Raw genomic sequence first — 19236 nt, 5'->3', positions numbered from 1 at the left:
AGTCGAGAAAAATGAAAATAAATCCCGTATTGAAAAATAAGTTTATTAACAAGTTTGATTGAGCAGGTATAAAGTAAACGCAAAACTTAGTTGTCATCTATACATTTCGATTAAGATTAGGGTCAATCTGATATGTTTCTGAATTACGCCATGTCTGAAGAACGTGATAAAATACCGCAAAAGGGATTTACAAGCAAGAATAAAAAGAAAGCGACCAACAGTGTCTATAGCAAAAGCCAATTATTTACAACAAACAAAAACGTTCTCGGTTCACGAAAAATCGTGAGGCTTATATATCAGAGATATACATCGTGGAGAGGACACTTCACCGGGTGACGTCATCAAACTGGCATCATCAGGATGTACGAGGCCGATGCAGAACCAGATGCGATTCAAGGTGCTTCTGAGTCGTGAACCCAGCGTCGCAAAACTCACAAACAAACGGTCGCGGTTGAGCGTGAGCCAACATGTGCTGGAAAGAAAAATTAATTAATTGATGAGATGATTACATTTCTTTAATTGTTAATATACCTGTCGGAGTGTCTCTTTGGCATTGAAAGATTTTCCACAAAGTTCGCAGGGGAAAACGACGTCGACGTCGTTGGCTGCGATGGAAGAACTCGAGGAGGTGGGACTGTAGAGGCGCGGCTGCATGGCTACTCCGTTGGTGGTGTGATGGCCGCCAGAGTGGTGCGGAGTAGTGTAAGTGGGCGGATGACCCGGCAGCATCATGTGGCGGGATGCGATCCAGGCCATGGCGGCTGGATCCTGATGCCACTGAGGTGGAATAGCCGACAGCGGATTGCCCAGGCTCATGAGGTCACCGATTGTTGGCTGTCGCGGTTGTGGTGGTGGCCACATGGTCGAAGATGAATGCGGTGGGCCACCGTAAAAGCCACCACGGGGTTGTGCATATTGCAGGTCACCTGGACCACGGTTCCAGGGTGGGCCAGGCTTGGGGCCAGTCTCCATCACGCGGGATGGAGATCGTCTCGATTCCACAGCCAAATTGACGACCCTTTTGAATGCAAATGAGATTTGTAAAAAGAACAAACCAAGTCGAGTGCAACAAGATATACCTGCCAATGTCTGGCTGGATGTTGGACGGTGGTGCCAATTTGGCGGGAGACTCGGGAGCCGTTGCGGGAGGAGAAGCCTTGAAGGGTGTCCTAGTCGTAGGTGGTGACAGAGGCCGATGTTTTTCCATGACGTGTGATTGGAACGCTTCCATGGAAACGCACGAATCTCCGCAAGCGGAACAATACATGACTGGTGGCGGGGGCGGAGCCTTTCTGGCGTCTGGAGACATGGCAGCAGCACGAGGCGGATGGCTCATTTCTGGCTGTGCCGGAAGCGTTTCAACTGGTGTCAATTTTCGTGGAGGAGGAGCTTCTTCGACACCGGCTCCATCCGGCAAGCCGTCGCTATCTTCCCCATCTTCATCCAGCTCATCATCCGCAACATCCGAAAATTCTTCCGACGATTCGCTAATTGTCCGTTCCCTCAAATTAGCCTCTGCTACCACTTGAGCCTAAATAAGTAGTTAAAAATGAATTAATTAAAAAGAATTCCAAATGGATTAAATAGATATATACCTCTTGTTGCCATTGCTGGATTTTGGATGGATCTTGTTTGTAGAGACGATGGGCCAATGATTGGAGACTTTCGAGTGAATTGTGGCAATCGGTCGTGTCAATTTCGTTGAGATTGATTCCCGATCGTTCCATTTCGGCATAAGTGCCAAAGGGCAATTTGCCCAGGCATTCCAGTTTCATGATGTGCATTTTGGAGCGGAGATGTTTGGCCAGGTGGCCGTGAATGCGGAAGGCGATCATGCAGTCGGAACATTTAAACGGTCGAGGATTCTCCGTGCTGGGCGTGCCGAAAGTCAAATTCATGTTGACTTTATTGAAATGCGTCACGGATCGCTTGTGCTTCTGCAGGTGGCCCTTGGTGCGGAAGGAAACGGCGCAGGCCTCGCACCGAAACGGCCGCTCAAAGTAATGGATGTTGATGTGCAATCGCAGTTGCGACGGTTTCGTGAAAACTTTGTTGCAAATGCTGCACGCCGTTTTGCCGTCATCTGTCAATTTGTAGGCCGTCACCGAGGTCGGAATGGCCGCCGGACAAGTCGACGACAAAGGCACCACAAATTCCGAACGACTGGATTTGGATTGAGTCGGGAATAAAGTGACGACGGGATTCTCGACCACGACTGAGGGCGGAGTCATCAATTTGACCTGGTGACGTTTCATCAGTCCCTCCTTCAAAGCTTTTTCCGTCAGGTAAGCTTGCAGCATACCGCTGGTGGCCGGCTGGACGGAATTTTCGGGAGATAATCGACGAGCGGCCGTTTCGCTCACGATGGGCGAATAGATGGAAGCCAAAAGAGCCGATGAAGCAGCGGTTGAAGTGGATAAATCCATCGGCTGTTGTTTACAAACGGGCGCTGGAGGCTCTTCCTTCATTTCAACCGAAGGATGTTGTTCCTCTTCCGGCGGATGGAAATGGCTGGCGTAAGGATAAGTCGTGGGTTTACATCCAGCTGGAGCAATAACACCTAAATCCAGTAAACTCCTGGCCACTTCTTGCTCACGTTCTTCACGAACCGGTTCGGCTGCTGTGGCATCTTCAAATTGTCCAGTTGGCAATAATTTAGTCGTCACTGGCGGATCATCTTCCGTTTCATCTTCCTCCTCTTCACCTTCAATTTCTTCGTCTTCCTCGTCATCTTCATCCTCATCTTCATCGTCGTCCAAATCGGAATCGCCTTCATTGCCGGACCCGCCGGCCAGTTTCATCTTTTTGAGCGTTTCCTGCCGGGCCAGACTGTCCTCGTCAATGTTGGCCTCGTCGACGGTGGTAGGGACGGGCACGATGCCCAGCTCGGTGCACTTTTTGTGGTGAGCTTTAGATTTCATGTGCTTAGTCAAATTGCCTTTGGTTTTGAAACTGAAATTGCATTGGCGGCAAGTGTAGGGGCGCAGGTCCGTGTGCGTGCGGATGTGTTTCTTTAACATGGATGGCTTCTTACAGCGGATGCCGCATTCTTCGCACACGTAACGGCCTCGCCCTCGACCACGAACGTACGTGTAGTCCTCGGTGGATTTGTAGCCGCCGGCAAAGATCCGCACTCGTTTGGGTTGAACCGGTTTCGTCTGGGCCTGGGCCGTTGGACTGATGACTTGATCCGGCGGACGGGATTCTTCCGGAGTCGATTGAGCAGGAGGAGGAGGAGGAATTTCAATGTGAACGACGTCCTGGGCGGCGGTTACTTGCAATTTGAAATGCGTCGTTGTGGGTCTGTCGCGATTGGTCCAATAAGACGAATGAGTCAAAATCATCCGGCCGTGATCGGTCGATTGGGCCGTCGTACAAGTCGTCGGGCGTTGTCTGGAATCGTAAAGGGACATGGTTTGAGTCGGGCTGGAGGCTTCCAATCCCGGCGGGCCGGCTGAGGCTGGAGCTCTCGTCTTCCATTGCGAATACATGGACAATTTGGGATGATGCGGGACGTACATGGGCTGGGCCCGGGACAGGCAGCAAAAATAGACCCTGGTCGAGCATTTGAGGCCCAAATAGGTGTAGGCGTGGCCGTTGAGATATAACTGGCGAAATAGCTTGCGCGGACGAGGCGTCTCGGGACTGATGAGCGTCATTCCCGCTCCCGAAACGCACAGCATGTTGGGCTGTCCGCTCTGGGGATCCAGGCCGGCCATGTTGTTCTTTTTCAAATTGAACGTGCCCGGCTGCAACGATAAAGAATTGGGGCGAAGGAATTTGGGTGACGCCTGGGTCGATGGATCTTCATCGTCGAATCCGCTATCCGTTCGCTCTTCCGGGTGCGGAGGTTGTAGGAGACTAGCGGCTGGCGGATGCACCGTAATCGATGGAACCGGACGTTGTGATGTTGTTGTTGATTGGCTGGTACACACCGTGGTGGTGGTGGTGTAGGAAACGGTGACAGACGTCATGGTGGAAGCCGGAAGCCATCCGCTTGAACTGTAGGGGCCGGGAATTCCCGGAATATAAGGCACGGAAGGTTGATGAATGATGACGCCACGGGCTGGATCACCGCCGGATTTGGTTTCGGCGGTTTTCATGACGGGGAAAACGGAAATGCGGGATTCCTGCGGTTGCAGACGAAATAGACCACCGGAATTATTTAAATTCGACACTTTTGTCACGACAACTGAGGACGGCGACTCGGCGGTTGCAGTAGATTGGCCGTTGGATCGATTTGATTCAACGTAACCCGCCGGATCGATTCGCAACACTGTCCTCTGGGGACCGTCATGGATCTCCACTTCACCTCCGAAAAGCGGAAGCGACGTCCGGATTCGATCGGCCACAAAAGAAGACGACGATGTTGATCGGATCATTTCAGGATCGACTGGCGGACGTGGAAATGGAGCGGATTGCGTAACGTCTGAAATCTTGGATCGTTTTGATGGCGGCCGTTCTGCCGGATCATCCGCCGGATCTAAACTGATATGTGGATGGGGAAATTCGACCGTGGGTTTGGCACGGGTCGTGGACGGATTCAGTAGAGCACTCACGGTGAATGACGATGACATTTTCGTCGGCGGATCGACTACGGCCACCGCCGATTCTTTAGCCTCGCAGTTGGCCGGAAGTAATCCGCGACTTTTTAACAAAATATCCTTAATGATGGAACCTTCCGGATTTTGTGGATTGAAAACGTCCGTTCGCGGCGGCTTGGGAGACTGTTGCAATAAATTCCGGACGGAATGACGAATTTCGGTGACGGCTGGACCTTCCGAGTAGCATCTCTTCCTCTGATTTTCATCTTCTTGCAACAGTCGGTGGGTCGACGATGGAGCAACAGACGAGGGGACGGCCAGAACCATCGAGTCGGTCGTCTGATCCGCATGCGGAACCAAACTTAAACTGCAACTTCTTTCTCTTCCGGCTAGACCGGATTTCTTGATTGATGGAGATGAAATGACAATGTCCGGCCGGGGACTTTTGGCCGTTTCTTTATTGTCTCGACTGGATTGGCGGACATATCGCCTGGGCCAAATTGGATCCAGCGTTTCGACAATGGCTTGATTCTTGCTGATGATTTGACTGATCCTTTCGTGGAGGAATCCAGGGCTGGGTCGTCCTTCGTCGGTGGTCGGTGGAGTTTCTAAAATGTCGTCTGAACTTTTTAAATTATGAAATTTGGGTTTGTACGGCGTTTTGAATTTCTCCGGAGTGGATGGTGCGGATGAAACGGACACGATGATTTCGGCCGGCTGTGGCGGAACAGCAACAACCAGTGGCTCTCCCTCGTCGCTATCGTCGAGCATAACATTGTCGTCTGAAGTATCATCACTTCCGCCTTCGACTGGATCGATGATGATTCCGGCTGATCCAGTTAACTGCGGATGGGCCGTTCCGTTTTCTTCCAATTTGAGAACGTGTGTGCGTGACTTGCAGTGTTTGTAGAGGTTACTTTTGGTTTTGAAAGCAAATCCGCACGGAACGCACGGGTAGGGCCGTTCGTTTGTATGCGCCCGGATGTGTTTCTCCAGGACGCTGGGCTTTGCGCAGGCGTGTTGGCAGTAGTGACAAACATACCGGCCACCTTTACTGGAAGATTTTGACGAGCCATTGCTATCGGGTTGTTGATCCTCCTTTTTGGCTGGATCAACAACAACAACAGCACATGATTCATCCGTCGGCGGATCAGCCGCCACCGCTGGAAGAGCCGGTTCCGGAGTAGTTGAAAAAGTGGCGGCTACTTTTTTGAATTTCTTGTGCAAATAGCCAAGATCGCTGGATTGAGTGGCTTCCGGAGTAGCTTCGTTGACTTTATTTAACAAAAAAGACAAAAGAATTAAAGATTAGATAAGAGCTGATAATGGAATTTAGATTTTCAAATGATTGTACCTGATTGTGACGGTGAGACGGCGGGTGCCGTGACTTTGGCAGCTCGGATAGGCGCCATGGGTTTCTTATTATTGCCGTTGCAACGTCCATCGTCAACTGCGAGAATGTCCAAAATAAAAAGGAAAAATGTTAATTCTTAGTGTGTGAGGGAAATCCCATTGAATTGAATCATCAAGTAGTGGTGGGTATAAGAATGGGGGGGATAAAAGAGAGACAGGTGAAAAGAGCCTTGAGGTGAGAAGGAAACCTTGACAACGGGGGCTCTTGCCGGATGACCTGTTTGGCAAGGTCACATTCCATTCCTCCATCCGCAGTGCACTTTGTTTATTTACAGAGTTGACGATGTGGCCCCTTTCTCCTTCTGGCTAATGCCCTCAAGGTATTTGACCGGATGACTAAATTCACCCACTTGTGTGTTACAACTACGCCATTTGTTCTTTTTTTAAATAAAATAAAACGACCAAATAATATAATAACCCGATTGTGTTTGTTATGAATTAATTTAAATCTAATAATATTTTTTTGGAAAAGAAGATGAGACTGTCGGCAGGGTAACGCGTTGGCGCCTCAATGGCGGGTCTGCGGAGAACAGCAGTCAAAATGGAATGTAGTCACACAACAACCTCCTCCTTCTACCACCACCCTCCTCCTCATTCTCCATTGAATACAACACAAAAGCCCTAAAATATACGAGCCAAAACCAGACACTTTTGGACGGATCCGTTAGAACCAGAAAATAGACTAGGGGCGACCCCAGCCAAACCAAAACAGCAGCGGCTTTTAACTTTTCCTATGCCAATCAAAGTCCAATAACTTGCGTCAAGATGATATGAGAGAAATATCGTTTACAGATTATTATATAAAATGACCTCGGCGTGTGTGTGTGTGTGATTGATTTTTCATTATCAATTCCGTCATCTTTTTTGAAATTAAAATTACGGGCAAAGTGGCAACATCGCGCGCCACCACGGTGAATGGGGGGGGGGAGACGTGGCTGTCGGCGGGAAAAAGGGGAGGGCGCGCGCATTCCTCCCAATCTTTTGCTGATAGTTTTGAACCAATGAGAGAACAGAGTCCAATTCCCCCGGAGGCTGTCAAGGTTGAAGGCAAGGCTGGTGTGGTGGGAGGGAAACCCTTGCGCGAACCCACCCGGGCTATCCCCCCCTAACGTGGTGGCCTGGTGGCTACCGCCATCTTTTTTCCTTTATCTTTTTTATTTCTTCCTTCTTCTTTCCACAACATTCCGACATCAGGTGTGTGTGTGTGTGCTGGACGGAATTTCGTAGAAAAAGGAGGCCTGAAAAATAATAATATGAGAAACCCCATGTTGGGGCTTTTCTTTTCTCACTAGTTGAGAGTAGCAAACGACAATCTTTTTCGACGTTTTGGCCATTTGCCCGCACATTCTCCGTCGTACGTCGTCGGCGCCATTTTGACAACTGCCAATTTCGTCTGGCGCCCAATCTTCTTTTTGTTAAAAAAAAATGTCTGACCTCACGAGTTTAAAGGAGAAATCATTCCGATTATAATTCAGGGCACTTGAATTCCCCGACACACAAAATACAAGTTGTGCGTTTCCTTGTCGTAGTCGTCCAACGACAATTTTTGTCTATGGGTTCGGACGTACTCGTTCAAGGACGCCCAGTGCTGCCACCAACCAACCGAAAAACTGCGGGGGATTCCTCAACTCGAATCTATTCATTTTTTTAAATATTATTTTCAACTAAAAATTATTTTTCATACTAGTTGCATCAAAATATTATCGGGACTAATCGTTATCTATTTTTCGTGAGAAAAACAGGAATAAAAAAAGCGGACAAGTAAACGACGGTGGGTGATGCCGAGGGTGGGAGGAGGACGCAGTCTGGAGAGGGTCTGGTGGCCGGCACTGTGCCAACCTTGTAGGAGGTGGGTGGGTGGGTGGCTATTCAACCATTCACATACACGACTCATCGTGGCGACTCTTCTCAAAATAAAAATAAATATACACAAAAAGTTAACGATTGAACTGGTTGAAACCAAGTTTCCAGAAATTCTTTAAGCGTCTACTAGTTCAATTTCAAGTGACGTCATTGCAAATAGATGGGGGAATGACGTCGGAAATAGATAATTAAAAAAACTTACTGGTGGTACGACGTCCAGCGTTGGTCGATCCTCTCCGTCGTGGCATGACAGGTGTTGGGAGACACAATTTTTGTCTACTTAAAAAATGTAAAAACAAAAATGTTTTCTTCGGCGACTATCTTATCCCCATGGCCATTGTCGAAAATTGATTAACGGTCACATGACACACCAAACGAAACTCTTTTGTGTTGAATTAAAAAACTTGATGAAATTAAAACACACTCAAATAGGTATAGCGCAAAATTTCAACGAGTCCAACCGGGTGAGATGCTCCCGTCTAACTGGGAAACGAAACTTTTTGGGGATTTTGTTTTGAAACGCCAAAAGGGATAGCCCCTTTCTCAGTTCTCTCCTCTTTCTTCTTCCTTTCGTGTGTGAAACGAATGAGAGGATAAAGGGAGAGGAGGAGTGTATATAACATGGGCGACCATTCACCGGTGGTATTTTCCCCAGCCCACAGGCCACAGCCTAGTAGTACGTCACTTGACTGTTTTTCCTTTTAACCGAAAATCTCTTTTTATTATATCTGACCAGCAGCAGCCACCACGTCGTGACGAAAGTTCAGCCAAAAAGGATGTGCTGTGCTGCTCGTTAAATAAATTTCGACATTTTTCTCATATGAAACAACAGAGCAGAGAAATGAACAATTTATATATAAATATGTATACGCGTTGGGATATGTGTGTGGAAGAAGAACGTATGTGTGTTGGCACTGAGTCAGAGGAAAGCCTTATTCATTCACCCAGTCACCCACCCACTCCACTCGATAGCACCCCTTCCCCCTCAAGACACTTTAACTGCGTAGTTTTTCCCCCCCTCTTCCGCTACGAGTAGGAGGCGGAAAAGGATGGGAAGGAGGTTTGTTGGGAATCACCGCGCACTTTTCACGGTAAAAGAAAAAAGGGGGGAGTTGGGGGAGGGGAATTATTTATCATTTTGGAACAGACGCCATCTATTGGCTGATGAAATTAGTTTTTGATCCTAGCCATCTAACGGTCGTCGTGTCAGACTCTTGTAGAAAACGAAAAAAACAAGAAAAACGGGATAGAAAAATGGGAAAAAATATTTTCTGTTAGCCGCAGATAAAGATCACGCCAGTAGTGGTGGACTCTGCTATTTGTGGCCAAACTACACAAGGATTTCTTAAAAAATAAAATAACATTTAGTTGTTTACAACCGTTATTCGCAAAATTTCCTACGAAAATACTTCGGAAATACCGACTTCCAATTTGACAAAATTCCAAGAATTCAAATAGTTTCGAAAATAGCGTTGACTTTCTTGACACTCGAGTATAAAATCCAGATGCATAAACCGTTGAAAACGCTAGAAAATAATTAACGTTTACGGCCTACTTGTTAAATTACCAAAAATTAACACTGTTTTCTTTAATTTATTTTACGAAAATAAAAAGAAGTGCAGAGAAAAAATGCACGTTAAAAGAAGTAAAAGAAAAAGTAAGCAACATTTGATAAATATGGCAACGCTAACCAGTAACCCCCTCTAGGATACCGTTGGGCTTATTTCGAATTCAAAACCAAACAGTCCAAACTGCTGTCGACGCTCAGTGCCTCACGTCACGTTATCGGTGTGAGGCAATTTTATAGAATATTAATTCATGTCTTAGATACACGAGCAAAAGCTGACCAAGAACTAATACTTGGCTCTTTTTAAAACACAGTAAGTTTATCACTTTATAAACTTTTAATTATTCAAACCCATGTTTCCAAGGTCGTCACACCAACTGCATTTTTGTAACGAATGTTAACTGCCATTTTGACTGAAATTTTCAAATTTGTTCAAAATTGTTGAATAATTTCCATTATTGTCCATTATTTGTCTCATTAGAAATGACTGGAAGATATCCTGGCAGTGTAAGGGGCAACCCTAGGCTTACACCACTGATGATGAGCAGTTTCTCGAGACTTCATGAGAGTTCTCTTAATCGGACAGCAGATTCTGGCTACCAGTCCAGCTTTGCCTCATTAACCAACTCCTTCACTCCATCGTCAGATGTCTCAGATTTGTCATCACGCCTTTATTGCAGCACTCCAGTCACCGAAGACTCAATTTTACCCTACACAACAAGCAATTTAGACCCAGTGCTAGATACTCCTGTTCAATCAGTTTCGTCAAGCAGGGCAAGTTTCACAGAAGATCGGGTTCCTCTCAACAGGGGGACAACTGCCCTTGATCAAGATTCCACCGAGTGTCCAAATGACGTTCTGAGTTGCTTGATCAGAAGTCGCTGTACACCCTCCATCCAAAGGATCCTGATGTACCTTGGAGATGAAGATCTCATGAGGCTCTGTCAAGTTTCAGATGAATATTGTGGAGCTGTATGTGATGATCAATCTTGCCTCAAACGGCTGTCGAAATTTCTCATTTCCACCCAGCAAAACGGTGAGAATCGAACGACGTTGAGCCACAACAACGACGGCCGGCCTTATGGAGGAGTCCTCCGCCCCATTCAAAATGTGATGCCTCTAACGCAGAGTGGAGTCGTCTGGACGGTCCCGTCTCCATTGGAAAGCGTCGACATGAACAGCATTCCTCGCCAGCTTCAGACACTGATTGGTATGACCAGGACATTGTCTGAACATCATTGCGTCACAAATTGTCACACTTGCCGTAGCCTCATCGCCGTCCGGCTCCATCATCCCAAATTGGTGGAATGTCAACGCTGTTCTCAACGTTCCGGGCGTAAAATCGGAAGTAGTCGGCCCGTTACGAAAGCGAAACTGTTTGCAACTCACAGATGAGAAATTGCTCCTCTTAAAAATGTTTTTATTTTTGTTTATTCTCCTTCATTCTTGTCTGTCCTATTTTTTCAATTTATTTGAGCGCCCGAATCGCACACGGCCCGGTCTTTTCTTTTTAAGGAAAATACTCTTTTTGTACATTGGTTTTTACATTGCAAATTATTTTCTTATTGTGTCCTCTTTTGTTTATACTATATTTAATTTCTATTTCGGTTTGGTATCAAACTTCAGAGAGCGTGATTTTATCTGTCATGAAAAAAATTTCTTTCCTTTTTATCAATTGCTCAATCGCCATTTTGCTCATCCGAAACTGCCTTTTTAAAAACTTTGCAAAGAAGACCAACAACCTTCTCATTCCAACAGAAATTGGCATTTCTCTTTCGTGCCTTGGCGCTACTCTTTTCAAACAAATTTACCGAACAACTTTCTTTGGAAACATAATAATGCTCTCCCTCTTTAAAGTATGTGTCTATACTCATGTGTTGATGCCAAATATAATAATCGTGAATAAATACAGAATGCCATATTATGATGGGAAACACGATTCAATAATTTTTTAATTTGTTTTTCATCATTTTTTAATTTATGTACACGGGCAACAATAATATGCGGTAGAAAATGGTTTTGTTTCCTCTTTTAATATGGTACGAAAAAGGTCGAGTATCACTTTCAACAAAATCCAGACGGAAAGGCTCTCTCTGATGATCAACCGAATAGGGCTGGCAGATGTGGTAAGGTGAAACCGAGTGCCAACACTGAAACTCTGTCCAATCAATTGAGAATCGTTACAAGACAATAGGAATGGTTGTACACACACTGGTGGGCTGAAATATAAGCGTTATAAACTTACAGCCAAGGAAATAACAATTGATATGCGAGGGTCCAAGCAGCTCGAAAAATGGAAGAAAAATAAAAATACCAGCACCGGAAAAATTAAATTAAAAAACAGATTCCCGCAGATGTCGACCGAAATGAGGCAATTGGAAGATTATTTTTTAGAAGAAAGATCCAACCGAGTCGCCCAGCCAGCCAAATCCTCCCAAAAAAGTGAAAACGGATGAAATAGCGAACCCATTGAAAAGCCACGTTTTCCACGAGGAACTCTTTTTGGTGCTGTCGATTCGCTCCTCGATTTCTTGGCAGGTCAATTTCCGATCGTTGGATCGACCCGATTTCAGATCGCACAGCAACCGCTTCTTGCAATCCGCATCGCAGCTGGGCCGCACAGGTGACGCCTTCCAATAGTACCTACAATGATATGATACAAAACTGTCAGTCTAAAACAAAATTGGAATTAAAATGGATTTTATACTTGTAATAAGTTTGGAAGAGATTGTCGTCGTAGGTCATCCGGTGGACCAAATGGTCCCAATCTTGAGGCGTCAACGACGGCATGCGGAAGGCTTCTCGGGCCGTGTAAAGGCGGTACCATCGTGGCGAATCGACATTGTGCCGATTGGCTTCTTGAAGGTCCATGATCCACGTTTCGTGATCGACAACCATTCGCGACGTCCCAGCGTAGTTGCTAATAAACCGTCAAATGAATTTAATCACGCGGGAATTTTTTTTAAATAGTTGAAATTCTATACCCGTCGACGTGGTAGATTCGGTAGCCTGGATTGAGGCCGTAATAAGGCGTGACTGAAGGTCCGATGTAGGCGATGCTGGAGGCCCGTCCGCGGTAGACTTCGTCGTAAAAGACTTCGTATTCGTCGAAATGTGTGTGGCCGAAAAACTGGCCGCTAATGGTAGCCTCGTACCTATCGCGGATAAAATTTTATAAATCTTTATTCACTTATCGAATTCATGTTTATAAGATACCTGTTGACGATTCGGTAATAATTGTGAGACCAAACTTTGAGACAATCGCTGTGCCCAGGGGGTATGTGACCTAGAATGTGCACCTTTTCGCCTTTGAGCTCGGCACTTTGAAGTTCATAAACGAGCCACTGAAGCTCCTGGGCTGGATCTGTGCTGTTGAGCAGCAACCACCTGTGGCACGAAATAAAACTCGTTTTTTTTAAATCGAATCAAACATTTGATAAAACAAGTTTAGCACAGACGAACCAGTTTTTGTTGTTGCAATAGTTCATGTTTAATGAAAGCATTCGGAAGCCTGGACTGACGAGAACCGAATAGAAGGCGCCTTTGCGTACGGTGGGCGAAGTGGAATCGGGCAGCCATCGTCGCCAGAGGAGATCCAGTTCGTCGTAGAGCCAATCCATCGTGTGAGTGGCCTCGATGTTGGGTGGCGGGAAACTAGTCATCAACGCTGTTAAGACTCTACTCGACGCTATTTTGACTTTTAATAGGCACTCACCTGTTGACAGGTGCGCTTTCGTGATTGCCCAGGGCGGGGAAAATTCGCGTATTGGGAAAGTAGAAGGTCAATTGGCGGACAGTTTCACGCAAAACGTAAAGATTGTCGTTGCGTGTTTGATTCCAGACGTCGTGAGGAGGCAAATCACCCGTCCAAATGATGAAATCGATATCCTAATTTTTAATCAATCAGTTCATTCAAAAAAGGTAAAATAATAATAAATGAAATCAAACCTGATGATAGTTGGCAATGTGTTGGAGCATGCTTTCGATGGTGTGCCTGGGCGTGTCGCATTTACGGTAATCACCCCAGCGTCCAGCCCCGTTAGTGGGCGAATCGGGAATGCCGTCCGTCAGCCGGCAGCAAAGCGGCTCGTTGCAATTGGCTGTACTTCCTTCGTGATAGTACGGATCAAAGTGGGTGTCGGACAGGTGAAGGACCTTCAACGGTGGGCTGCTGACGCCGCCGTTGGGCATTTGTTGGCTAATGAGGGCCGGTTTGGGAATGGGCGGCAGGGCCACTTCCCAGTCGTGGTACGGATTGTAAGGGATGGCGCAAACGTCGCCAATGACGAAACCGCAAATTTCATCGGCCGTCAGAATGAGCCTGGACAGGACGAAAACAACTTCGTCGGCCATGGCCAGGATGATGCCCTCGCACACTCGGCGTGATTCAATTTTCAGACTCATGCACAGTTTGGTGGAGGCGTGAACGATTTCATCCGTCGACTTGCCGGAATCGACGTAATGCTGCAGCAGACCGACACCTGTTGAAATGTTGATGAAATAACGTAACGGGTTTAGATTATTATCCCGTTTGAGATTGTACCTGCTTTACAAGCCGAGCAGGAAACTGACGTCATCACAGATGTTTCCAATTCTTTGACGACCTGTTTGAGGTCGAACAATTTGACAGCGTTGCCCAGGAAGGCCGGCAATCCTCGTGCCCCTCGACCCCGCTCACGTCCTTTACGCCAAGTCCGGTCGTTGGGCTCGGGCAATTCGTTTTCAATTTCCCATTCGATAGCCGTGAAATTCAAATGGTCCACATCGTCGACCAGTTCGGCCCATTTGCGCTCGGCCTTGTCCACCACCGGAGCGATAAGTTCCAGTTGAGCTTCTAATCGTCTACTCTTGTCGTCGTGTTTTAATTGGAGTCGATGGGCGACGACTTCTTCAGCCAATCGGACATCTTCGTCGCTGGATGTTCCGTGCGAATAATATTGCGACTTTTTCTCCCAAAAGTCGGAATTGAGCGGCAATGGCTGGTCCAGCGGGTTGCCTGCGTCAAATTGAAAAATCAGCATTAAAAAAACAACCCGCAAATGTCTATCGGGGTCAGGCGATCAACAACTCGCCTCTGGCCTTAGAAATACAAGAAAAACGATAGCACATCTACTACTACTACAGACATGGAACAAGCAAATCTAGGTCACACTTGACTCGACATATTTTCACAAATATCAAATAACTCTTTTAAATTCAAAAAAATTCAGAAAAGATAAAAAAGTCTATTAGAAAGCTCGTCACTTTCTCGGTGAAATTGTTTATAGTTTTATTTTATCACATTTTTCTTACCGTAGATGGTGACGAAACTGGCCGACAGTGCCACTAGAATGTAAATAGTCATGATGAGATTGCCAGATGAAAACGTCCAGTCGTATTTTCCTGCTCGATATAAAACGATCAAAATAAAAGACAAGTTGGTTTAAACTAATAAAAGACAAATATAATTTGAGGTTCCTTGACCTTTGGCGACTCATCCTTGCCACAAGGTTCATGACCTCTTCATGGGGTATTTTAATTTTTATCTGATGTCGGATTCCTTTCTCCTATATAGAGAGAAAGTTCTCTTTTCTATCTAAATTTTAAATCCATCCGCAGGGAGGGGGCCAGTTTAAAAAATGTGAAATAGTGAGGTACTATTTTATTATTAGATATGGTTTGAAGAGTTCAATAAGAGCACGGAGAAAACACTTTCTAGTCCTTTTCTCTTTCTCTGACCAACACCATCAATTGATTACTTTCTAGCGTTTAAAACGACGGCTTGTTGTTATTCTACTGAAAGAAAGGCTGTTGTGTTGTATAGTCGGGCCAGTGCCCTCCACACAGACACGGAAGTATAAACAGAAAATGGTGGGGGGCGACGAGATACATCGCAAAGTACCGTTACGAGATCAGCCATTTTCTTCATGGGCAATTCACGGCCACCTGTGCTAGCAGCTCAACAAATTTTTATACCTCGACATTTTTTCCCTGAAAAAACCCCAATTTTAACTCGAATGATTCTAGAGCACCCAACAACAAAAACCCCAACAAGTCCCTTGGAAGAAACATTCAGTGTCATATACACCCAGGAAGCCAAAAAAAACAACAAAATAAAAATGAAGAACTAGAAAAAGGTCTTTGCACCCACCTGTCGTGGGTCAGATGATCAAACTCACCTCCTCCTCCTCTGCTCCGGGATTAATAACTCACGTTCACTATAAAAGTGATGACAATGAATAACGGTGATAACTTTATACGACGTACATTATGAATAAATGCCACTTGTTTTTTTTTTTTAAATTGTAGAAATTGAATTTTGGTCGGACGTGTTTCGAGTTTGTGTGCGACTCGGACCGCGGCGGACTTGCAACTGATGGTCCGGTTGGTTGCTGCACCAGGAAACTATACAACTCCTCCAACTCTTAAAGTTTGTTCCTCCTCCCCCTGTACCATAGGAGTATGCACCTTTTCTTGTAGTAGTAGACGTTGTTCTTCGATACAGTCAATAATTTACCGTTAGCCTATGGACGATGGCAATTGACAATCAACACAAAAGAATCTATTGTCGTCGTCTGTTTTGCTTCACAGCCAACTTGGAGGTATTATATTGAAACTCTTTTCAAATGTCATGTTGCCTGTATATTTACATGTAGACTACACTGGACTAAAATATGTAGATCGACAGTTAGATTCGTTGGCATAATTGAGGAAACGAGTACATATCGTTCTCTCAACTGGAAATATGCCTGAAATCAACTCATTTTCACGCTAGACGCACACTAATGATTGTAATTGAAAAGGGTTAAGTACGTTGACTTGTCACGCCCAATTAATTTTGATTAATCAACAAGAACAACAGCAGTACGCAGTAGCAAGATATATAATCAACAGAACAATAATGAGCCATGTCGAACAACAAGGCCAATGCCATCTGTACGTCGAGTTACGCACCAATTCACACGATATCACCACATCAAATAATAGAAGGGGTTCGAAAACACAAAGTTTAATGTCATTTTTATTTTGGTGATAACAAGATCATCATCGGCTAACTGCAAATTGCGCTCAGTGACGCCAATTGGGTGTCTTTATTATACCGGCGAATTTTCGTAAACGGAAAATAATGAACAATAACTTATAGTTTAGAATTCGACATAAAATTCACCAAGGAACTAAAATGGCGATTTTCTCACGGGAAAATTAGGGACTCTAATTGACTGGTGCATAGCGCCGATCGTTTTTTCGTGAATTACTTAAATTCGTCTTCAACAAACATTCGGAAATTGACCACATCCGGTGCATGCTCAACTGCGGCTCTCAACTTCCGTATATCCGTACGCGATATTAGAGTAAATAAACTCATTTGCGTTTTTCCTTCGTGTGAAATGTTGCGGCTGTTGCCCCTTCTGATATCCAAAGTCCAAACGATAGGTCGATAGCCATTTGCTCATGTCTTATTGACTTTTGTATTGTGTACATTTCCAAGAGCTTAGATGTTGGGCACTAGATAGCACCACTGTTGCTCCCATTTTTACCCCTCCTTCTTAAATTAATATGGAAATAGTTTCTTAACTAATATATTTCACTAAAAACAATTGATCCACTTTGAATCAGCGTTTAATATTCTATTTATTGATATTTTTGTTTTATTTTTCCGTGGAATAGCCCATTCGCCCCCACCGCCCACCTTACAGGCCTGCAAGCTGTAAACACACCGAGATCTGTCACACGAGACTGGGTCTCTGTTGTAGTAGTCGAATCTCCAATGGTCGTTACCAGTTACCACGGTCTTTACTGTTGACTTTTTACCCAAAATCACGATATTTTGTTTCGTGCCAAAAGTTGTAATTGATCCTTTGATCCTAGTTAATCAAGGATGAACACAGAGTTTCCCTTAGAATCTCCGGAAAACACAACAATTCAACCAGTTCAGCCTAGTGATGAAGATTTTTTTTGCAAGTGGATTCTTTATTATGAAGTGGGATATTCACGGTAAAATCTTGCATTTTTGGAGTGAAAAATCGAATTATAACTGTCTCACGTGTTTTTATTTTTGCAGAGTCAGGATTTGGGATTTGGCCATTTTCATCCCCAACTTTATTTTCTTCTTGTTTATGCTTGTGCGATTCAACAGAGCTAGACTGAAATTAAGAGCTACATCAAGCCCTATTTTCGCTACATTCTTTAGTTTGGTAATTTAAAGTAAATGAAATGAAATAGTTATTCCATAATTCATGTGTGTTTTCATAGGTGGTTCTTAATGTTCTCATAAGTCTGATTCGTTGCATAGTCTCAATGACTGTGAACGCCTCTTTAGCTGCAGGAGACTATGCAGACAAGGTGTTGTGGATAGTCGTGCGGTTTTTCCTTCTCTCTACAGAAATGAGTGTGGTGATTTTTGGACTTGCTTTTGGTAGGTTTTATCAACAATATGGAAGTAGGATGCCATTTTTAATACATTTCTTCTTTAGGTCATCTTGAAAGTAAAACAAGTATAAGAAGAGTCCTGTTGGCAACCTCGTGTATTTCTCTAGCATTCTCAGTTAGTCAAGGAGCTCTAGAATTTGTTTCTCCAGATGAATCATTTCATGTGCATACCAAGGATTATGATCTGTTTGGCCATGGTGGAATGATGTTTTGGTTTGTTTCATCCATTGTTTTTGCATCAGTAAGTATTGATGAATTTGAATCAATCTGATCAACAGAATAATCACTTTTGTTTTCAAAAACAATTTTTGTTTCAGGTTTATGCAATCATCACACTTCTCCCCTGGTCAAGATTAAGAGAAAGACTAGCTTTGCCAACTAAAAAGAATTTCTATTACTACGTTGCAATCCTATCTGGACTTAACGGAATCCAATGTGTGGGCAGTGGACTACTTCTCTATCGTGTTACGGAATGTGGGCTGTGCATAGTCGACGTCACCACTCTTCTTTATTACACTCTGCTGACACCTTTTGTCTATTACACTTTTTTGTCAGATTTTTTCAGGTGCTTATCAAGTTACATAATTACTCTGTTAAAAGTTATGAAATAATATTTTGAAATTGTAGTGTCGCCCAGCCGGTACTTTTATTTTCGTACAAATCCCAAATTGACGATTCTGGAGAGGAGGAGAGCGTGTCTCTACCTCACCAACATTCGTTCTCGTCCCTCAAAGCGGATTCTGATTACATCTATCAGGTAAATAGATTGGTTCTCTTACTGGCTGAGCATTCACTCCTTTTGACTGTTCATTTTTTTCTTAGGCAAACGGCTTCTATGACAGTACTCAGCTAGATATTAGCTCAACTCCAATTCATCCGTTGTACGCAGTCTCGCTCCGAAGTCCCGACAGTGTTACAGGCTATAGTATCTCTAGTGTGAATGCTGACCATTCCGTCACTTTCCAGTAAAGAAAGATCTGTTAAAATTGCACTCGAAATTTTCAAATTCTCTGAGCCCTGCTTCATGTTTTTCGCAATTTTTTAAATGTCGACTTGTATATTTTAAGAAATCTTTAAATTGTTTAAAAAGCTAATATGATGACACAAAGAGCTCAACCATATATTCCTAGTCATAGAGATCGCAGATATACTTATTTGTATATTTATATAACCCTTTTCTTATAATTAATTGATGTAATCGAGCTATTTCTTTGAAGGTAATATATTGTGTTATAGAGCAGTTAAACATTCTCGGCTACTGTTTCAATTTCATTGGTGTAGGTGTACAACTCGAAAGAAATCCAGTGCTTGACTGACTTGAAATTCAAAACCTTGAACAACGCTCGTTTTATTAACTTTGAAAATATTCACTCAGCTATAAAGGACTTAATTGGTAACGGAATATTCACCGAGCTAAGGAAATTCATCGGTAATCGAAAA

At 44.4% G+C, this 19236-nt stretch overlaps 4 protein-coding genes across 10 annotated transcripts; 2 read left to right on the top strand and 2 right to left on the bottom strand.

The window, feature by feature from the left end:
• Positions 1-22: 22 nt before the first annotated feature.
• On the bottom strand, positions 23-8316 carry LOC124328478 (transcription factor HIVEP3-like). 2 transcript variants are annotated; one of them, XM_046787252.1, is made up of 6 exons: positions 8023-8316; positions 5899-5994; positions 1596-5818; positions 1080-1531; positions 532-1018; positions 23-472 (listed from the first exon to the last, which is right to left on the bottom strand). In XM_046787252.1, the coding sequence occupies exons 1-6, from the start codon at positions 8066-8068 to the stop codon at positions 356-358; spliced, it is 5421 nt and encodes a 1806-aa protein (XP_046643208.1). In that variant the 5' UTR covers positions 8069-8316; the 3' UTR covers positions 23-355. The 2 variants fall into 2 exon arrangements, with proteins under 2 accessions (XP_046643208.1, XP_046643207.1); XM_046787251.1 differs by lacking the exon at positions 8023-8316 and adding an exon at positions 6146-6359.
• Positions 8317-9538: 1222 nt separating this feature from the next.
• LOC124328553 lies at positions 9539-11326 on the top strand. 2 transcript variants are annotated; one of them, XM_046787394.1, is made up of 2 exons: positions 9539-9704; positions 9869-11326. In XM_046787394.1, the coding sequence occupies exon 2, from the start codon at positions 9871-9873 to the stop codon at positions 10780-10782; it is 912 nt and encodes a 303-aa protein (XP_046643350.1). In that variant the 5' UTR covers positions 9539-9704; positions 9869-9870; the 3' UTR covers positions 10783-11326. The 2 variants fall into 2 exon arrangements, with proteins under 2 accessions (XP_046643350.1, XP_046643349.1); XM_046787393.1 differs by having other exon boundaries at positions 9540-9700.
• Positions 11309-16194, bottom strand: LOC124328497 (sphingomyelin phosphodiesterase-like). Of its 4 annotated transcripts, none has more exons than XM_046787286.1 (11): positions 15516-16194; positions 14680-14784; positions 13931-14383; positions 13336-13868; positions 13103-13275; positions 12850-13041; positions 12604-12774; positions 12372-12542; positions 12095-12307; positions 11633-12030; positions 11309-11545 (listed from the first exon to the last, which is right to left on the bottom strand). In XM_046787286.1, the coding sequence occupies exons 2-10, from the start codon at positions 14729-14731 to the stop codon at positions 11778-11780; spliced, it is 2211 nt and encodes a 736-aa protein (XP_046643242.1). In that variant the 5' UTR covers positions 14732-14784; positions 15516-16194; the 3' UTR covers positions 11309-11545; positions 11633-11777. The 4 variants fall into 4 exon arrangements, with proteins under 4 accessions (XP_046643242.1, XP_046643243.1, XP_046643241.1 ...); XM_046787287.1 differs by having other exon boundaries at positions 14680-14769; positions 15546-16194; XM_046787285.1 differs by having other exon boundaries at positions 14680-14769; positions 15518-16193.
• On the top strand, positions 15865-19036 carry LOC124328539 (transmembrane protein adipocyte-associated 1 homolog). Of its 2 annotated transcripts, none has more exons than XM_046787366.1 (8): positions 15865-15968; positions 17035-17361; positions 17429-17561; positions 17620-17782; positions 17841-18037; positions 18114-18361; positions 18424-18553; positions 18619-19036. In XM_046787366.1, exons 2-8 carry the CDS (start codon positions 17246-17248, stop codon positions 18763-18765), a joined length of 1134 nt encoding a protein of 377 aa, XP_046643322.1. In that variant the 5' UTR covers positions 15865-15968; positions 17035-17245; the 3' UTR covers positions 18766-19036. The 2 variants fall into 2 exon arrangements, with proteins under 2 accessions (XP_046643322.1, XP_046643323.1); XM_046787367.1 differs by lacking the exon at positions 15865-15968 and adding an exon at positions 16634-16718.
• Positions 19037-19236: the final 200 nt, after the last annotated feature.

This window comes from Daphnia pulicaria, chromosome 3, assembly GCF_021234035.1.
Source record: "Daphnia pulicaria isolate SC F1-1A chromosome 3, SC_F0-13Bv2, whole genome shotgun sequence".
Lineage (NCBI taxonomy): Eukaryota > Metazoa > Arthropoda > Branchiopoda > Diplostraca > Daphniidae > Daphnia > Daphnia pulicaria.
This window is presented reverse-complemented; position numbering and strand designations above follow the sequence as displayed.